This window comes from Salminus brasiliensis, chromosome 1 (assembly GCF_030463535.1).
Source record: "Salminus brasiliensis chromosome 1, fSalBra1.hap2, whole genome shotgun sequence".
Classification (NCBI taxonomy): domain Eukaryota; kingdom Metazoa; phylum Chordata; class Actinopteri; order Characiformes; family Bryconidae; genus Salminus; species Salminus brasiliensis.
The window spans coordinates 15,538,500-15,558,439 of NC_132878.1; the positions used below are offsets into that span (position 1 = coordinate 15,538,500).

Sequence of the window (19,940 nt, forward strand, 5' to 3'; positions counted from 1 at the left end):
GGAACTCTCATTTGCTTTTTCTCATGCTTTCGTTTGTTCATTTTCCCTGTCGTTTCCCTCGTTTTCTTTTATGCTCTCTCCCTTGCTTTCTCATGCTGTCGTTTGCTCATGTTGCTCTCACTTTCTTTTTCTTTTGCTCTCTCCACCTCGTTATATCTCCATTTCCTTCTCTTTCTTGTGCTCTCTTGACCCTTGCTTTCTTCTTTGCTCTCATTTGCTCATTTTCGCTAGCTTTCGCTTTGTGATTTATGTCTTCTCATGCTTAATTTGCTCATTTTTTCTTTTTTCCCCATCTCTCTTTCTAACTTTCTCATGCTTTTCTTTAATCATTTTTGCTTGTTTTTGATCTCACTTTCTTTAATCTCTTGCTCTTTTGCTTTCTCATGCTTTCGTTTGCTTTTTTTTTGCTTTTTTCCCCTCACTTTCTTACTTTCTCATGATTTTCTTTGCTCATTTTTGCTTCCTCTCTTGCTTTCTCTTTAGGTTCTCACAGAGCATGTTGCACACTGTCTTTCACTAGCTTTAATGTTCTCCTGCTCTCATGTTCTTTCTCTCCATCTCCTTCAGTTCAACTGCGTTCTTTTTAAAAGGCTTTACTGACATGAAATATAATGAAACATTACTTTTCTGTCTTTTCCTTTACTCTTCATTCTTCCATCTTTCTCCTGTTGCGGGTGTTTTCTTTCTCTTACTCTCTCTCTCTCTCTCTCTCTCTCTCTCTCTCTCTCTCTCTCTCTCTCTCTCTCTCTCTCTCTCTCTCTCTCTCTCTCTCTCGCTTTCTCTTTCTCTCTCTCGCTCTCTCTCTCTCGCTCTCTCTCTCTCTCGCTCTCTCTCTTTCTCTCTCGCTCTCGCCGCTGAGAGCAGTGTTTAGCTTTATCTGTCCGTTAACATGCCCCTGCATCTAAACCAGACTCAGTGAAAATCAATGTTGGCTCACCAGGCCATCCAGCTTTGGTTGGACTCCCATTGAATTGCTAATGCCCCCCTCCCCAACCCACCCCCTTTCCCTTTGGATGTACCCCCAGAACATAAAGAGGGAGAGCATGTCTTGGGAATGTTAGCGGTGTTTAGCGAAAACCGTTTGCTTGTGAACTAAAGCGATGATTTATGTGTGACCTTGGAAAGATGTTATTCACATTGTGTACACACACACACACACACACACACTGTCACACACATACATCCCTTGGAAGCTTATCTCTATCTCTTTGAATACCTCAGGTTGCTAAGGGACACAGGATCTCTCGCTGGACTTTTGAAACTTGGTGACGTCTAGTGTACGTGTTGTAAAGGACGGCCGCGATAAAAAGGAATACACTGCGGGAGGAACTCTGATCAGCTAGATATCTGCTGCATTTATTGAATACCTACTGAACAGTGTGAAGCTGCGTACATTATATCATATTGTGGTCACTATAGAGAGTTTATCTTTAAAAAGCCTAAATCCTATTTTCAATGTCCATAACGATGTTTATGTGGCTTCCACACAGCTGCACAATCCTAATTCACTTTCATAATGATCGTTTTCCAGAACCTTTTTCATGTACAGTGGCATGTGATGTTTGGGCATTTCTGCTCAAAATGTGTTACAGTCGATAGTTAAGCCAGTAGAGGATGACCTGATTTCCAAAAGTTAAGTAAAATGTTTCTTTAATGTTTGAAAAAAGTTATCTTTATCCCATCCTTTAGTTTTAACATAACTTAAAGAAAGGGGTCCGAAGCAAAGGTTTGGGCACCCTGCTTTATCAGTACATAGTTACACTCCCTTTGGGAAGTGTTGTGGCTTGTAGATGCATTTGTAAAAGAGTCCTTTACTTCTTCTTTAAAGGGTTTTTGTCCTTTCTTCTTTGTATCAGGCATCTAGTTCTGTAAGATTCTTAAGCTGCCCTGCATGCGCTGCTTTTTTGAGGTCTGTCCAAATATCCAAGTGTGTCCACAAGTTTTAAATGGTGATGTTTAGGTTGGGGGACCGTGAGGGCTAAGGAAAACCTCCAGCTTGTTTCTCTTGAGGTGGTCCATTAAAGATTTTGAGGTGTGTTTGGGGGCGTTATAGAATGATGCCCTTGGCTGCAATGCAAGGCCAATGCATGATCGATCCGCCCCCATGCTTAACAGTTGGAGAGGTGTGCTTTTGAATGAAATCCTGTGCCCGTTGCTCATTGTGATCAAACAGTTGATCTTCATCAGTCCACAGGACTGGTTTCCGATGCATCAATCTTGTTAGATGGTTCTTTAAAGACTTCGGATGCTAGACTTTGTGGTGAGGATGCAGAAAAGGTTCTTCTGACGACTCTTTTCATGAAGGTCATATTTGTGCAGATGTCGCTACACAGTCCAACAGTGACTTTTGAAGTCCAAAAGCTCTGAACCTGAAAACACTAAAGCTTACAATAATTAATGCCCACGAAGCACAGAGTGATGGGCAGCTGCTAAGATGAGCAAGGTTTGAGTATTAATAAAGCTTTGAAATTAGTATCACCTAGTCTTTCCTACCAGTGATTCAAGTTGTTTGAGAGCTCAAATGTGTTGAGGCGTCCAGATATTTGTATGGTGCATTCATAGTTATCTTGCTCAAAAAGTTGTAAAACTTGTTTCATCTTAACTTCATGTTTTGGAGACCCTGTTCACGCACTAGGCTATTCACAGTAACAAATAGTTTGACCAGGAATGCCAAACCTTGGCATGGTACTGTATGTAGACTGTTGGCAGAATAGGCTGATTTATGTAAATATGTGTATTTGTGATCCCTAGACATTACTGCTCCATCTTAAATGTGTGCTCTCCTCACCTTAAATGTCTTTTCCCTCATAAGGATTCCATTAGTCAAATTGTCGGCTCTTCTGATTCTATAGTAATTACCTTAAATTTGTTTTAATTACTGCTCACATAATGGATGTGAAGTGCTTCAGCACCCGCTGCCCCGGACGCCCACCCGCTGTGAAGAATTGGTTACCTGTAACCAATGTGGTCCTTAAACAAGATTATTGATAGCATTTCATGAATGAATGCACAGCGTTCCCCCTGCAGTGACCCGTGGGGTTTCCACCACATCCGTTTACATAATCGCCCATGAACCACGACCTCACTGAAGTTGCTAAACCTGTGACTGCAATGCCCTGTTCCATGAAATCACATTTTCCCCAGAGACCTTGTTGATGGCCTTGCTTTGGAGACCATTTACTTGCATAATTTATTAGAAAGACTGCCCTCTTGCCAATTCTGATTTATTTATATATTTTTAAGCAGCTTTCCCTGGTCATTCCGGTAGGCACTGTGAGGGCTAGGCGTGCATTACAATGTGGAAGTGGCCTTCAGTGACCTGGGCTGTCTGTCCCTGACTGTTGAGACATGAGGGCCTGAAAGTAGTGCAAATATGATGTATGAACCAAGTGAAAAGGTTTTTTTTATTATACATAAATAAAATAAGAATTAACACGGGCATTGACAAGCTAACAAATCACCATTTGTCCACTGGTGGTGTAATGTGTTTATGCTGAAAATAAATAAAATAAGCCAGTTAAAGGTTTTCTTTTGAGTGGTATCTTGCTTTTCTCACTTTTTCATGATATTTAGTTTGTTGTTTCTGACTTTGTGAACAAGAAGGATGTACTAATACAGTATTTTGTTACATGCTTACATGTCTTTAACAGCTAAGGTTCCCCACATGGCTCTTCTGCAGTCGTTTCTTGGCCTAAATACTTAAATTTGACTGGACGCTTCCTTCATCGAACACGTCCAGAACATGGCCAGCCATGACCAGCCTGTTTGCTGTGACAAGAAAATTAGAAAATTACAACCACTCTTGTTTCCCCCGTCATTTCACTTTTACCACTTTCCAATAACATACTTAATATTTTAATATAACATACTTAATATTTTTAATAGCCATTAGTGAAAAAAAAAAACTCAATCTCTGCTTTTCACAGCTCAGCGTCTAAGCTGAGATTCAGTTAGCTGACTGACTATCTAATCTTCACACAATAGCTATTTTTCTTCTCTTCTGTGATTTGTCATTTTAGAATAAGCACCACAGATTTCTGTTTATATTAACTGAATGCTGTTGCTTTTATCTTCCGCTGTCAGTGTCCGATGGCTAGCCGATCAAATCGTTTATCTAATCTAAGCTAATATATTAAAATATTTGCTTTAAAGTGGATTCGTTTAGATAGCCCGTAAACATAGAACATCAGTTCATCATCACTTCAGCGTTGGACTTTCCTCCTGTAAAATGATTATCTTTAAAATAACTAGAAGTGTCGTATCTTATTCACTCTTATTTAACACTCTTATATAACACATTTACAGTATTCTGTGCATTAACACTACAGTAACAGCAGGGAATTTTAATACTCTCTCTGTCCCTGTTTAAAGCTCAGAATCCTTTCTGGATTTGCTGTTCGGTGTTCAGTTGAATTCTTCGCGAGTGTTATTCATTCATGCTGAACACTTCAGCTTATGAGAGACTTTGCATTATATTATGATTTTAATGCGATTTACACTAAGCCCCCAGCAAGCTGAATACTTTAGTGGTGACAGCTTTTTTTTCTGCCCCAGTGTTCACATCTGGCTTTAACGTCGTTTCGCAAGTGATTCTTAAAGTCAGGTTCAAATATCATGTTTGGGTTTCTTCTGTCTCCCTATACAACCTTTATATAACCATACACAACAGTTTACACTGTATTTACCCCTGCTGTATTTTCTCCTTACTTTAATTTTCCTCTCTCTTTTTACTTAAACTGTTTTTAATCTGATGTACTGGAGGCATGTGCGTAGCTGACTGCAAGACCCACCAAAGCACACAAGACCAGTATGAACACAATGCATTATGTAGATTATCCAGACTTATGGCTTTTGGGATGTTCTTTGGAAGCACTGATTGACAAGTAAATTAAGCAAAGTGGATTTTAAATTTAGCTGATAATTAGACTGTAGATCCCTGATCTAATTATGGCTACCATTGTTCTTTAGACTGTAACCAGCTGTATCATTTAGAGCAGAATGCAGAGCATTATCTTTTCTCCTGTTGATGGGCTGGTTGGGGTTGGTTTTGGAGTATCCGGTTTGGACAGAATTTTGTTAGACCTGGATCAGATTGTTTCAAATTTAATACCTTGTTAGATAATGTTGTCAGGCTACATTTTAAGAACAATATCTGTCTCTAATTAACGGCAACTTTCCACCCATTTCTACTAAATATAATGACATGGTCAGAATTGTTTACTGCATTTTTAAAAAGCTGTTTATGGTGACGAGGGAATTTTTGGAATTCGTTTAAAACATTCAGATATTTTGCACTGGTAATAACTTCACATAAACAGCGAGTCAGCAAGTTTCAAAGGGGGGTGGGGGGTGGGGAGAGGATATATAGAATGTATTGCTGCTGTCCAATGTATCTTTTTTAATTAATTTATTCATTTATAAAATTTTCCCCCTCTCTATGGTTTGAACCCTGTAGCTGCTCTGTATACTGTGTAAATATTTCTGGATGAATGGTAATGGAAATAATTGTAAATAATTGTATTCAGATATATGTGCTTGTGATGCTTGTGTAACTTACTTGAACCATCTGTACCGTTTTAACGATTAATAAAATATCACAAGTTACTTAATGATCAAGTTGTTTACATTGAAATTAATCATTTCTTTTTCTCCAACTTGATGTTGATTGTATTTGAAGCATCGCAATCTACTAATTTATTAGTCATAATCGATGTCCAGACCTAACATACCATGAAGAAAGTCTGTTGGCTCCACTGATTGTGTTATATTTGTTTGTTTTAAAGAATCAGGTTGGTTGGATCTTTTCGTGGTCTGTTGTGTTGCAAAAAAAGTTGGAAACTGCTGACAGAGTTTGGCTTCATTTGCTGCTCATTCTGGATGGTAAATTAAATGATTGGAATAATTTGTGAAATCCCCCCTTTAAAACTTGATTTTAAAGATCTTGTTGTTTTGTTTGCTTCTTCACTAGTTTTTCCTTCTTCTTTGAGTCTTTACAAACATGTCACATTTCTTGTAGACCTCAGGTCAGTTCATCTTCCATAGCTCGTTGTGAGCCGCGGGGCAAACAGTCGAAACCTCAAAAACATTTCAGACACACATCTTCTGTCTTCTCACAGTTAAACCTCTCATACCAAACCAGCCATGCTCTCAGGCTTCTCCTTAAAGCCCCTTTGTCCTTTCCTATCCCCTGACTGTGATGTCATTCCCTGAAGCGAGTGTAACAGACTGCAGGGAGAAGGAAGATTCCTGTGACCTTTGGCGCCGATGCACGATCAGTTTCCCCGCCACCACAAATCCCGACCAGAGGAACCATCAAACCGATCTTACTTCAGAATAAGAAAGGCAACTTTTACCAGCACCTGACCCAGCTGCCTCCTCCCTCTTGAGCATGATTAACTTTGGCAGGAAATCAATACAGTCTCCCCATGGGTTGATATGGAGATAAGAAGTCATAATCCCTATGTTTGGGATTGTGGCCTAGAGCCCTCCTTCATTATGGTGCTGGAAGATGTCCTTCACTGATAGCAGCCTGCACTCTTCCCCTTAAGGTGGAATCCTCAGCATGACCACCATCCAGGAGCGGTGGGACTTTGATTGTTCCTGAATATATAGCTTCGGTTTGCGTCATCGTATTTTTTGGACAGAGATTCTAAAGCGATAACAGGAAAATGACTGATACTGGCTGAGGATCTAGAAAATATAGCATTAAGATCGTCTTACTGTAGAAAGGGATATTTTTTTTTCCATCATAGTGAAGAAAGGGACACTTTCTTGATCGGCTTAGTGAAGAAAGTGACACTATATATATATTTCTATAACGTGTGATTGGCTGTATCTTACGTTTTTCATTTGTTTAGTTTTTCCACTTATGATGTTTGTGTCATAATTCATTTTTACATTATTATGTCTTTATATTTCATCCCTTAGAATCCAAAAATGACTTTTGTTAATGCAGAAGCCATGGGGTCACATTTAAAAATCTTTTCTTTTTTTTTTATTTAAACCTGGAAACCTTTAAACCTTTGGAAAATGTAAACATGGAAAAATTATGACTAATACAATCTTAAGCAGACGGTTTATAGATGCCAAATATGTTACGAAAACCAGCATTGGAACAACTTTGACACTTAAAAAAAGTATAATATGAACGAAATGCATTCTGGTTTACTAAAACATTTTGAACAATAAGGTAGAATTGTATTGAAATCTAACGGCTGAACACGTGCATTTTACAAGCTGAAAGATACAGAACCGACACCTGAAGTGAATGAAGCACTTGGACTTGCGTGATGGAGTAATATTTACATTTATGGCATTTAGCAGACGCTCTTATCCAGACAAAAGCGCTTCACTGTTTAGTCATGAACAATACCCTTAGCTAGTTTGTCTAGACTACGATCTGAAGATACCTCTTAAGCCTACATACCACTTAACACAAACGTCAACATGGAGACCATAATACTCTGCACTACACTTCGCCCAAGTACTCTCGGAAGAGCTGGGTCTTCAGTCTGCGTTTGAAGACAGCGAGAGAAGACTCTGCTGTTCATTCCACCACATCGGTGCCAGGACAGAAAAAGCCTGGATGCTTCTCTTTCGTGGATTTTAAGGGATGGCGGGTCAAGCCGAGCCGTACTTGAAGCTGGAAGGGCTCTTGATGTGGATCGGCTTTTGACCTTTGCCATCAAGTATGGAGGGGCTGGTCCGATCTTGGCTTTGTAGGCCAGTGTCAAGGTTTTGAATCTGATGCGGGAAGCAGCTACAGGAAGCCAGTGAAGAGAGAACGCAGCAGTGGAGAGACATGGCTGAACTTAGAAACGTTGAAGCCGAACCATGCCGCTACATTCTGAATAAGTTGCAGGGGCCTGATGATGCACAAAGGGAGACCAGCCAGACGTGAGTTGAAGCAATCAAGATCTTGAAGTGACATAAGACTGAACAAGCACCTGAATGGCCTCTCTAGAGAGCAAGGGTCGAATTCTCTGGATGTTGAAAAGGAGAAATCTGCATGCAGGATTTTAATATTGCAGGAGTATGACTCTGGTCACACAGCGTTGTGCAGTTCTCACAAGAGGTCTTGTGCAGCTCCACCAAATAACTAAACACATAAAACTGAAGAAAAGCCTGTAAAACATGGTTTGTCAAAAATAATCGGTAAAAAATGTGATTCACCTCTGATGACACCCCCACATTTTGGACAGTAGATCAGCTGATTTCTAAGTGTTCTGAGATATTTCTCCTTCCCAGACCCATCTGCACCTACAGCCGCCTTTCTGAAGGCCTTCGAGAGCTCTTTAAATCCCACCATGATTCTACCACACTTCAACTGGCAAAAGCAAACCAAACTTAAATGTCTGAGGTGTAAATAAGACCGGCCCCTCCAGAATCCTCTCTAAACATGTTCTAATCATCTACAGCTGATGTGCTGCACCTGACTCTAGTATTAGGCATTTGAAGTAGTAATAAATGTGGGGATGTTCACACTTTTTATCCTCATTCAAAAACTATTCATTCCAATTATTGCATTTTACACATGATTTTAAAGCCATTTCTACAGTTGTAGGAGTTTAGCTATATTGTTTCAATCTTCCAATATTGTCTGCATGTTTAAAAAAAAAATGTTCATGGAGTGTCCTCATTTTTTCACATGCCTGTGTGTCTTCTGTTGCTTTATAATGTGCCGTTGTACTGATGTCTAATTTCCTCCTCAGTAAAGGGGTCATGTGAAGGAGATGACTGCGTGAAAGACGTTATAGTGTGGTATTGCATGTTATTGTTCTCACTGGCAGACAGGAGTTAAATAGGAGCTGTCAGTCTGATGAAGTGGGAGCATTCGGGGGTGTTGAACCTGTGCCCAACCCGTCTCATTCCTTAAATGGTTTTCAGACATGTTAACGTCGCATGAAGTATTACACTGTTTTTACTTCCAGCTTGGAAAATGGAGACATACATAAACTGCAGCTCTTGAATGGGTTCAGTGATTTTGCTGGGAATAGTGTACATTATACACAGACATATACACACACACACACACACACACACACACACACACACACAACCATACTGCCTTATTTAGGTGTGTGTTTTTTGTTTTTTGCAAAACTCAATCTATTTTTTATATTATAGGTTAATGCTCCAATGCATTACTGATGTTACACACACACACACACGCACACACAGAGTGTCCTTGGTGTTTGTTTTTTTGATGTGATGGTAAAAGGTTGGATGGTAGCAGGTCTGGTCAGATATGCTGCTCTATTGTAAGGTTATCCGCTGTGTGTGTGTGTGTGTGTGTGTGTGTGTGTGTGTGTGTGTGTGTGTGTGTGTGTGTGTGTGTGTGTCTGTGTGCGTGCGTGCGCACTCTGCAGGCCTTGAGCTCACCTCTGATGAGCTGAAGCCACAACTCGACCCCACAGGTCACTCAATCAACCCTCACCACAGGCCACCACTGCTGCCCTAAGCCCCTCTCGCTCTCATGCGCTCTCTTGCTCTCTTTCACGCTCTCTTTCTCACTTTATCTCTCGCTCTCCCGTTCACTCTATCTCTCCCTGTTCTTTTTTCTTTGTCTTTCTTTCTTCGCTTCTTTCGTTCTTTTTCTCTTTTGCCCTCTCTTTTACCTTCTGCCTTTCATTCTTCTCTCATCCTTTTCCCGTTTTTCTTTAATTTTTTGGTTTTTCATCCGTCCATATTCTCTCATTTTGTCTTCCATTTTTTTTCTTTATTATTTTGTCTTTCTTGTGCATCCTGCTCGGTCTTCCCTCTCTCTTTTTCTTTTATTCATCCATCTCTCTCTCTCTCTCTTTTTTCCTATGTCCTTCTTTTTCTTTTCACACATATTTCACATGTATGTGTGTGTGTGTATGTACTTTTCTATATCTTTCTTTTTTCTTTTTCTCACACTCTTACAACTCACTCTATCCATCTATCCATCTATCCATCCATCCATCCATCTATCCATCTATCCAATTAATTCACCGTCTTAAAGCCTGTAAACCTAACCCGTTCTCCAGCAGCGTCTGTGGCTCGACTCTGCCTGCCCCACTCCTTCATCTTCCATTCAGCTCTCCTTGACCGGTTGTTTAGCCCGCTCCTAACGGCCGGACATGTGCTTTGGCTGCGTCCAGCAGTTTTCCGGTCGAATGTGTTTCCTGCAGGTCTACAGGAAAGATGTGGCTGAGGCCCAAGCCACCACTTTTGTCAATGAAGTCATTTCCATACAATTCGGTGTTCCCGAAGCTGTGCGGGGTTTGTTGTTGAAAAGTGTTTCCTTGAATATATTTGCGAGGCATGAGAGGCAGCCTCCTCTGTGTCTCTGCATTCGTATCTCGCTGCGGGGAGTGAACCCAGCGCCAAATAGTACAAATGACATATCGCTTGTGAGTTTTCAACCTCACGCCTCTGTGCTCCTGTTGTCCCCCTGCCTCAGCTTCAACACACAATGTTCTAATTGTTCCGTTTAGCCTTCGTGTGCCGTGCTCACTCACTCGAGACCAGTCAGTTCAGTGGAACAGAGTGGTTTAATTCTCAGCAGGATAATCTGACAATTCTCCGAACATGCAGAGGCGACATAAAAAAAAAACACCTCAGTGTGTATCTCTCAGGTTAAAAGGTTTAAATTAATACACTAACCGTGGTTTAGTCTAGGGCCTGACCGTGTTACTTATCTGATATGACTGGTCCCAGTGATTTATCTGTATCAGCAATACCCCATAATTAGTCTCATATAATTTTGTGTCAAAAACACAGTAAGATAATTTTATTTCTGCTGCCTGAGTTCAAAAAAGGCCCAAAGTAAAAATTCAGAAGCTGCCGTACATGCACTGCTCCTTTTTAGGGTCTTATCCCATCACAGATTTTTGATAATGTTTAGGTCAGCAGACTATGAGGGCCGTGGAAAACCATGCATTTTAAGCTGGGTGGTGTAATGCTCAATTCCAGAATTTGCTGGTATTTAATTAAATTCATTCTTCAATCTACCTGTGAAATATTTCCCAAGCCCAAAGCATGATCAATCTACCCCTAATACTTAACATTTGGAGAAATCTTTTTATGGCATTCTTATTTATTTATTGCTTATTGTGACCAAACATATCTTTTTGTAAACTATATCAGTCCATAGTACCTGTATCTAAAGTTAATCTGGGCTTGTTTAGATGTGTTTTTTTGAAAACTGATGCTGGATTTTGTGGTAAGGATACAAGAATGATTTTCTGCCAATAATTGTTCAATTAAGGTAATGTTAGTGCAGGCATCACTGCACAGTAGTGCACACCACTCTTGCAGTCCTTTGCAGTCCTTTTCTTTCTAGCAACCGTACAAGTAGTTCTTGGTTTTCTAGACCTCTATTGTTCCTGCTATTTCTTAATTACTTCATGAAATGAGGAGGAAAAAAAGCTACCTGAATACACTTATTTTTTAAATCATTCTCCTGCTCTGTGGGCACCAATCAGCTGTTTTAGGCAGCTGTTCAGAAGAACCCATGGCTGCAATTTTCTACCCAGTTAGGAAGGCCAATTGCAACAGCTAACAGAAGTGTGTGCTGACCAACATCACACTAGAAGTGATGTGAGGAGGAAGTGCCATCAACTCACCCCTAGTTGATGGCACTTCCATCAACTGTGCTCTCTTGGTCTCCGGCTGCTGATGGCAAGCAGCATGACCCATGATTCATGATCATAATGGCAGCACCCTAGTCCACTGGAGCAGGGAGGAAAATAAGAATACTATGTGAAAGTAAAGCAAAAAAAAAAAAAAAAGTTTCTTATACTGTTGTCGGTTTGACCTTCGGGGATCGTCTCGTGTGTCAGCTTCAGGTAGCTGTCACTTTTTTCCCCCCCCCCCCCCTCCTCGATAATCAGGATCATTCAAGCCTGGCTGACGAGACTGGGAGAATGGATAGGGAAACCACTTAATATTCACATGGTAGTCCTAGCGAATTGAAGAGAGACAGAGAGACAGAGAGACAGAGAGACAGAGAGACAGAGAGGGTGTGTGTGTGTGTGTGTGTGTGTGTGTGTGTGTGTGTGTGTGTGTGTGTGTGTGTGTGTGTTAGGGAAAGGAGCATGTATATTAGGCTTGGGGTGGGGGCTGGGGGAAGGTGAATAAAGAAAAGTCAGAACTCAAGTAGACTGTGAAATTGGTGGATGGGATTGGCACGATGGCAATCGTGTACTTAGTTTTCCACATGCAAATAATTCCAGTTTGACTGCAGAATGCCAATGGTGAACAATCTGGTGGTCACTAAAGCCAAAGAAGTACAAGAAGCACAGTTGCCACAACATGCAGCCAGACCCAATTACCATGGATGACATTTGTTCTGCAGATAATGGTTTTATTATTTTTGGCCTGTTTGGTCATTCTGGTGCTCAGCCATCCATTCGGAATCAAGTCCTCATAGACTTTTGTAGTCGCTGTCATGCCCAAATACAGAACTCAGTGTTGTTTTGGTACATGGAGTTCATAAAGTCTTGAAAGAAGCATTAGTCCAGAATCAATAAGCGACGACCTCTTGCAGTTAAGAGATGGTCAATACAACAACCCTGGAACCAATTCTCTCTCTTTATATCCGCCTTCATTCCCGACCATGAACACGAAGCACATCTCTAAAATCTTTTGCTTGAACTCATCGTCTAATCGTCCCCACGTCCTCCAGAACAGCTTCTTGATATAGCCGTGACATTTGGCATTAAATTCTTGCATCTAAGGGGCAAGATTGTGTTTGCATTTTAGCCTGATATGTGGTGTTGTACACTGTGAAATGTAGGTTCTTGATAGTGAAATTATGGCCCTATAAACACTGAGAATTCTGCTCATAATAATTAGCTGAAGTGAGAATAGTCAAGTGTGTCACTGTCTCTGGTAATTCTTCTGTAATGAGCTCCCATGAGTTTGTCAGTCACTACCTGTGTTAGCTAGTCAGCATTGGTAGCTGCAGCTGACTAGTGTTACATATATTTTTCTGAAGGAGGTTCATCCCAAGCGTTACTGTACTCATTTCTCGATTTTTATCTACTCTATTCGTTATGTCAAGATTTACAGTGTTTACCGATCTGTAATGTCACTACTGTTAATGTTGCGTGTAAAAATGATCTCTATTTTTTGAAAAGCACTTCCAATGTTTGCTCTTCTTTAGCTCGTATCTTTTGGTGTAGTGTTTGGGCGCTACAGTCCGGAGCAGGTCTTCTATTTCTATTTCAAATGCTAAAATAATTTTTATTGTTCTTCATATTTCACAGCTTTTTATTAGTAAGAAAAGAATTTGAGAAAATCGACGAATGCTTGACAAAGTAGGTGAATTTTTAACATGTATACTACAAACAAGCCAATACTCCCACTCTTACATTTGCAGGGAGAGGAATGGCCACCCACCCAGAGAGTGGTGGTGATTATTCTGTCTTAGACACCCAGCACCAGATGGCTGTGGCCTCACCAGTGTTTGTTTCTCCATAGATCGGCCCAACAAGTCGTAGTTACTACCGCAATGCTGGTGGTTGGCACTGGGTGTTTTGATTAGGTATTTTCTAGCTTGTATCTAATAACTGCGCAGGAGCTTGCGTTGGCTTGCAGGAGTGTTAGCCTGCTGATAATATGCCACTAATGAAATCCTCGAAAGTCATTTCCATGCATTTACCCTTGACATTTTCAGAACTTGTGCAGTGTCTGCTATGCAATGCCATGCTTGACATGGTACGTTACACCGCCCACACCCCCCCCTCCCCCTTTGTTTGTGTTTATGCTTCATAAACACAAGTGAAACCCCCGTCCCTCCCCAGCTGTACCTCTTCATAATACTGAGGAAAGTATGTGGACTGTTTCAGGTCACCCAGTGGCGTCCATATGTTTGCACTTTCATTTTTCCGCTCATGGACTTTGGTGTTAGTCGGTCATGGTTAGTCCCTCGGTCATGGTTAGTCCCTCTCTCTCTCTCCGCCTTTCTCCCTCTCCCAACCTCCCTCCATTCTCCTGACCTTCACACTCCAGGCCCTTATCTGCGGGGCCCAGAGCAGGACAAAAAGACACAGGTTCAATACGGTCTGAGCGGGCCTCGCTAGCTCTATTGACACAAGGTGGCTGCGTGGACAGGATGCCAGCTGCATTGTCTCACAGGGCAAAACAATGTGGGACAGGATTTCCTGTCTTTTCTTCATTCCTCCCTCGTCTAACCCCCCCAACACACAATTTAAGCGATCACTTCAGGCGCCAAAGAGCATGCCTTCTCAGCGGGAAGTCTATTGCTGGCATCCCTGACCCCTCCTTACACATATTTAGTACCAGGACTGTCAAAATTGAAATAATTACACCTAATTTGCACAAAGGATGCTAAGACTGATGATTGTGGGGTGTGTTAAACATCACATGTAATACATCATTTATTAAAATAAGTAGAAAATAGTACAAAATGTATACATTTTTTTTCATGAAAATACTATGTACAATGTCTAAAGGTTTGACTCCCAGGTTGAATTTTTCAATGACTGCCCATTGTAGCTAGAAAAAGCTTACATTTTATTTGCCCTAGTAAGTGCTCACCCTGTCGTTTGTATCTAAACCGCTTTTAGCTCTGTGGAATTGCTGGGATGGACGATATGGTAAAAATATTATATTACATTATTCAAAGGCATTATTTTCAGGACACTGTATTTATTTAGATTTTTGACACCCAAATGAAATGTACCAGTAGTAGCAGATTAACAACTGTTCTCCAAATTATTATTTTTTTAAAAGTTTATTAAAAATGTTATTAATTTTTATTTATTTGCTGCACTACGTCCAATTAAACCAGACTTTTATGCTCTTTGTAATAGAATAGGCAGCTGGTTAGTGTCTTTTAAGCACTGCCAATATTCACGATAGGCTCTGGAAAAACATAATGTATCACGATAATGAAATCTATTGCGATAGGACAGTCGTGTTGCCCACCTGTAGATATTGCTTCTATTAGTAAAAATTATGATGGGTTTTTATTTAGCTAGTTAGCTGACCCCATATATTATTTCTAAATATATACTTTAATAAGAAAACGAACCCAGGGTATACATGTTTTTCATTGTTCCGTAAATTATTTGTTTTTTTTTTGGCCATCATTAAAAACTCAGAGAAACAGACAGCATAATTGGTACGTTGCACAACTGCTAATATAAATAATAAGAGTCTGTATTAGTGCTCTTCATGTACATCCCGCTTACTTTCTAATACTCTCTCTGTTTACCTTTTCTCAAAGTCTTCTCTAATGCATCACTCTTTGTCTCTCTTACTCGCTTCCCCTCTGCCGCTCCCCTCCCTTTACACACGCGCGCACACACACACACACACACACACACACACACATGCACGCATGCACACTTAATGCTTCATGCTTCCACATTGTCCTGAACTTCCAAGAGAAAGGGAAAGAGCAGAAGAGGGACGAGGGGCGGAGTCAGCTGACTGGCCCCCTCCAATCAGATAAGTTCTGATGTAAGTGTTTAGCAGCTGCTAAGATCAGATGGAGCGTGCCCGGAGGAGTCGCGCGCCAGTAGCACAGGCAGTGCATTGCAGCATGGCTCACGACCGGTGAGGGAGAGAGAGGGCGTGAGAGAGAGAGAGGGAGAGAGAGCAAGAGCGAGGGAGAGAGCGCGCTCTGCCTCTCCAGCATGGATGAGCCCAGCATTCTGAGAAGACGAGGGCTACAGGTAGGAGATATCAAATGCCAGCCTTAAAGCTTGAACCCATGTGTGTGCGTGTGAAGGTGTGTGTGTGTAAGGGGGGAGGGGGGAGGGGGTGCCGTCTGAATGTGTGTCAGGCTGTGAGCACCTCACTCGGGAGTTTTTGCAGCTTTTGTGTTAACACTTGGAGGTGCCGGGTGAATAATAATACGTGTGTGCTGGTGGAGTTGGAGAGATGCAGCGAGGTTGAGAGAGAGAGAGAGAGGGAGAGAGAGAGAGAGAATCTGTTCACATTCACAGTCCTCCACTGCAGTGCTCAGCTACATCTGATTTTTTCTTTGGAAGTCTTCTGTAGCTCTGCTCGTTTCTGTGCTGATCAGCAGTGTGATTTTACAACCGGTTTCCTTCCCTTCCGTGCAACTTTTCACAGCGATCTTGAATGGGCTGCTTGGAAACTTGATTGAGGGAAGCACCTGGGTGTTTACCTTTAATTGAAACCAAGTCTCTGCACTGCACTGAGAAGAACTGTGTTGCTCTGGTGCCAAGAGCAAACTGAGAGTGAAGATCTAGACCTAGAACTGCTGAAGAACAAGTCCAAGAAGTGCTGGACGAATACAAGCTCGGCACTAGTAACTGCTGCAGCGAAGGCTGCTCGGCGTGAATGATGTAGAAAGAGGTTCCCGGCTGTGGTGGTGCGGATGTTTCTACCCTCGCGAGTTAATAATGTAGGGTTTGTACAGTGTGTTCCCAGGTTAAGGCTGGAAAGCCACGTTCAGATGGTGAAAGCGAAGCGCGAGGAAGCCTTTGGTGTGACTTTCTCGACACCCTGTTGCTACCACAATAACTTCCTGAGCACATCTCAGGGTTGCGGCGTCCTGTTCTTGGTGAGAAGTTGTTGCAAGAGCGCGTAAGACCGGTGCGTTTCTTGATGATGATTTCTAAAGGCGACATGAAGGTAGCTTACTGTACTTTTTTCTATCACTGTCACAGTTGCAGATTAGCCGAATGCTAAAGGGCGATTGCCAGACGACTTCAAAGAACACCTTTTCCCCTCTCCATTCTCAGTCTGAACAAAGCTACCCTTGATCAAAGATTTCAGCCCACCCGATCCCCACGCCAGCACCACGGCAACCCTTCCCTTCTCTTAAATCGAACAGAAATTTGACCGTTTACATTCATGTGTTCCCTTCCTTTGCCATTCACTTTGATGGTCTTAATGAATTTCCCCTCTCCAGCTGTTAACATTTGGACTAATTACAGTGTGTGTTTATCAGGGCAGACCAAAGGTGCAATTTCCCTCTGGTGGCTATCAATCTTGGAGCCCATTTTATGATACTTCAACTCTGAAGAACCCCCCTTTTAGCTCTATTTATTAGCATTCTTGCAGAGGAACACACAGGAGCTCATTTTCTGGTGTGGAGGCGCCAGAGACACTCTGGAACAAAACACAAAGTGTTTCTTTGTGGAAATGGAGACGCTTCTGGACGGATGTTCATTTGTCAGGCAAATGTCTTTTATAACTGTGCTGTTAGACTTTTCCTTTTGCCCACAGGGCTTGATCTCATAAATCTGAGGTGTGTGTGTGTGTGTGTGTGTGTGTGTGTGTGTGTGTGTGTGTGTGTGGGGGTTCGACCAGTATCTCAGATGAAAATCTCTATGCTGAACATCAGCATTGCACAAGTCGAGTCGAGCACAGCTGTGTTTTTCGCCCCTCCTTGTTTGGGTGAACGGTACAGAAGTGTGGATATGTAAAGCAGCTTCCTCTGTTTCGTTGTGTTTATATGCCAATGTGTTGGTGTATTGTGTGTGTGTGTGCTTGCACATGCTCATTCCAGCCCTTAATTTCATCATAGTACAGGAAATGAGTGGGTGCTGTTGCTAAATTTAGATTGCTTAATGCCTATGCCAAGGTCAGGTCAATTTGCCTGCTATGTGTCAATTGGGTTTAGGTAACTACAGTGTCCTGGGAAAACCTTGGTCAAGTCTATTGAGACCTGCACTACTATGCTGCACCTGCAATGTGGTTTTCAAGTTTATAAGGGCTTTAAATTCTCCTTTTTTAAATGTTTTTCCTCCCTAAAAATATTGAGGGCCACAAATTAGAAAAGCACAGATTTGCTTTGCTGCTTACTGTGAAATTGACAAACACTTTTGTACAGCCAGCAAATGTATAAGCTTTTCATTCTAGTTTATGTTGCGTTGCACTTGGTGTTGCTGTAATTAGTTAGACTGTAATAATATATAAGGACATATTCAATTTTTGACAGTACTATATTGTGTTGTATTGTATTGTTGTATTGTGACATGTAATTTATGGCTAATGTGCTAGCTAACAGCTAACTCATTACTGCAATGAAAACTGATTAAAAAAACTGATTAAAGGACTTGTAACGAGGCCTTTCTGAAACGTTTTCATCTTTGCAAAAGTCTATTAGAAATGCAGTTTGAGGTTTGAAATTAGATTTGTAACTGCTCGCTGTACGGCCGACCAAAATGTTTAATTGAAAAATTAGAAATGCTGGTTGTACAGACTGCCCAAATATAGCATACATGCTAATAAAGTTAGTGTTATGTATTCTGTTAACTGTATAATTAATGTTAGCATTAGCTACCTTCATTTTCACATACCAAGCAAATTCCTTAGCCTTCCATTAGGCATGCACCAAATATTGGACAGCTACAATTATTCAATAAATATCCGAAAATAGCACTTTTGTGAAATAAGTAAAAAAGACAAACATTTTAAAGTGTCGTAGGAGGACCCAGGATAAGTAAAAAAGACAAACATTTTAAGCTAGCACATTAATTACAATCAGTCACAATACAATACAGTGCACCATCAAAACAATATGATACACGCTGTGTTGCGTGACATTACATAAAGTCAATGTCTGCAAATGGCCAATCGGCCATTTGCAGACATTGACTTTATGTAATGTAACGCAACACAGCGTGTATCATATTGTTTTGATGGTGCACTGTATTGTATTGTGACTGATTGTAATTAATGTGCTAGCTTGGAGCTAACATATTCGCTTATAGCTAGAGCATTATGTAATGTAGAATGTGGTAATGAACATATATAGTATCATTAGGCACAATTTTCAGCTGATTGAATTAGGAAGTGTGTAAATTGTTAAACCCTCCGGTGGTAGCATTAGCCTCACCTGGAAGAGAAAATATTTAGCTAAATTGTATTTCTGAGGGGTCCTTAGAAACCTTGGCCCCCCAATTGCAAGAAAAGAACCTCGATCTGAATGAACCCCCTGGTAGCCAACCTTGAAGATTTTGAATTAACGAATTCAAAGACGACCTTTGGTTAATGGGCTGATTATTAGTTTCTTTGTAGGTTTTAGTGTTATCTGAATCACTAGGCATAAAACACAATCAGTCAGATCAGACTTGTTCATTCCATGTGGCCTGTTCATCTTTTCACACTCATCACTTTCTAATTTATGTGCTCTAATGTCCATTTACAGATGCTAATTCATAAGGTAATTGAAACCCTATGGGCTTGAGAAGGAATAGTTCCACGGTTCTTTCAGCTACATCCTCCATGCTCTGTGCACTCTGGGAGGGATTTCGTTGTCTGCTGAACATATTGATATGGGCATAGTAGAGTGTCTTATGATTAGAATGAATAGACAGTAGTGCTCCTGTATTAGTGTTGTAATTATAGTTGCAGTGACTGCGCATGCACACCGGTCTCTTGAGGCCTGTGCTCTGCGTTTGTTTGGTTGCATTTAGCTTCACTTCACATGTATCCTAATAACAAGAAAGGTATGTAGCGCCCGTTCTCTCGTTATAATGAGACCTGCACGTGTAATTGCTTTCTGTGTTTTCCCTTTTTTTTCCCTCCACAGTGGTAATTATTCTGCAGGCAACCTTGAGAATGTGTGTGTGTTCGTGCATGTTTATGGGTTTCCTATGTTATGAGTTTTGCTATATGATTATCGTTGCTAAAAGATTAACACCTGATGCAAAATAGTAATAAAGTATACTCTTCTTTTTTTTGGTTTTGTTTTATGTTTTCAATTTTCATAGTTTATAAATAAGTCAAGTTAAATGTAGAAGTTGAATTGTTGATGTAATATTTTAACAGTAACAGTAGATCTGTTTGTCCATTTATCATGAAATATTCTGATAACTGCCTTTTTTTAAGTCATGTTAAACCAGGAAAGTTAAATGTATTTTTAAGTTGTTGAATGGAAAATTGTTTTTACCTGGGCAAAGTTGAATACTAAAAATTCTGTATTTATGAATGCTGTTGTCTCCTCCTTCAAAAGAAAATTGGAC

The 19,940-nt window shown here is 40.8% G+C and overlaps 1 protein-coding gene across 5 annotated transcripts in view; it reads left to right on the plus strand.

The window, feature by feature from the left end:
- mast4 (microtubule associated serine/threonine kinase family member 4) overlaps positions 1-19,940 on the plus strand; it is a 141,406-nt gene that overhangs the window by 37,091 nt on the left and 84,375 nt on the right. For 2 of the 5 annotated variants that reach the window (XM_072673098.1, XM_072673125.1), the window contains exon 1: positions 15,545-15,671. The exons of the other annotated variants lie outside the window; for them this stretch is intronic. In XM_072673098.1, the coding sequence (XP_072529199.1) occupies positions 15,633-15,671 (39 nt within the window). In that variant the 5' untranslated portion in view covers positions 15,545-15,632. Of the gene's footprint in view, positions 1-15,544; positions 15,672-19,940 lie in introns of those variants that run through there. 5 annotated transcript variants of the gene reach the window in all.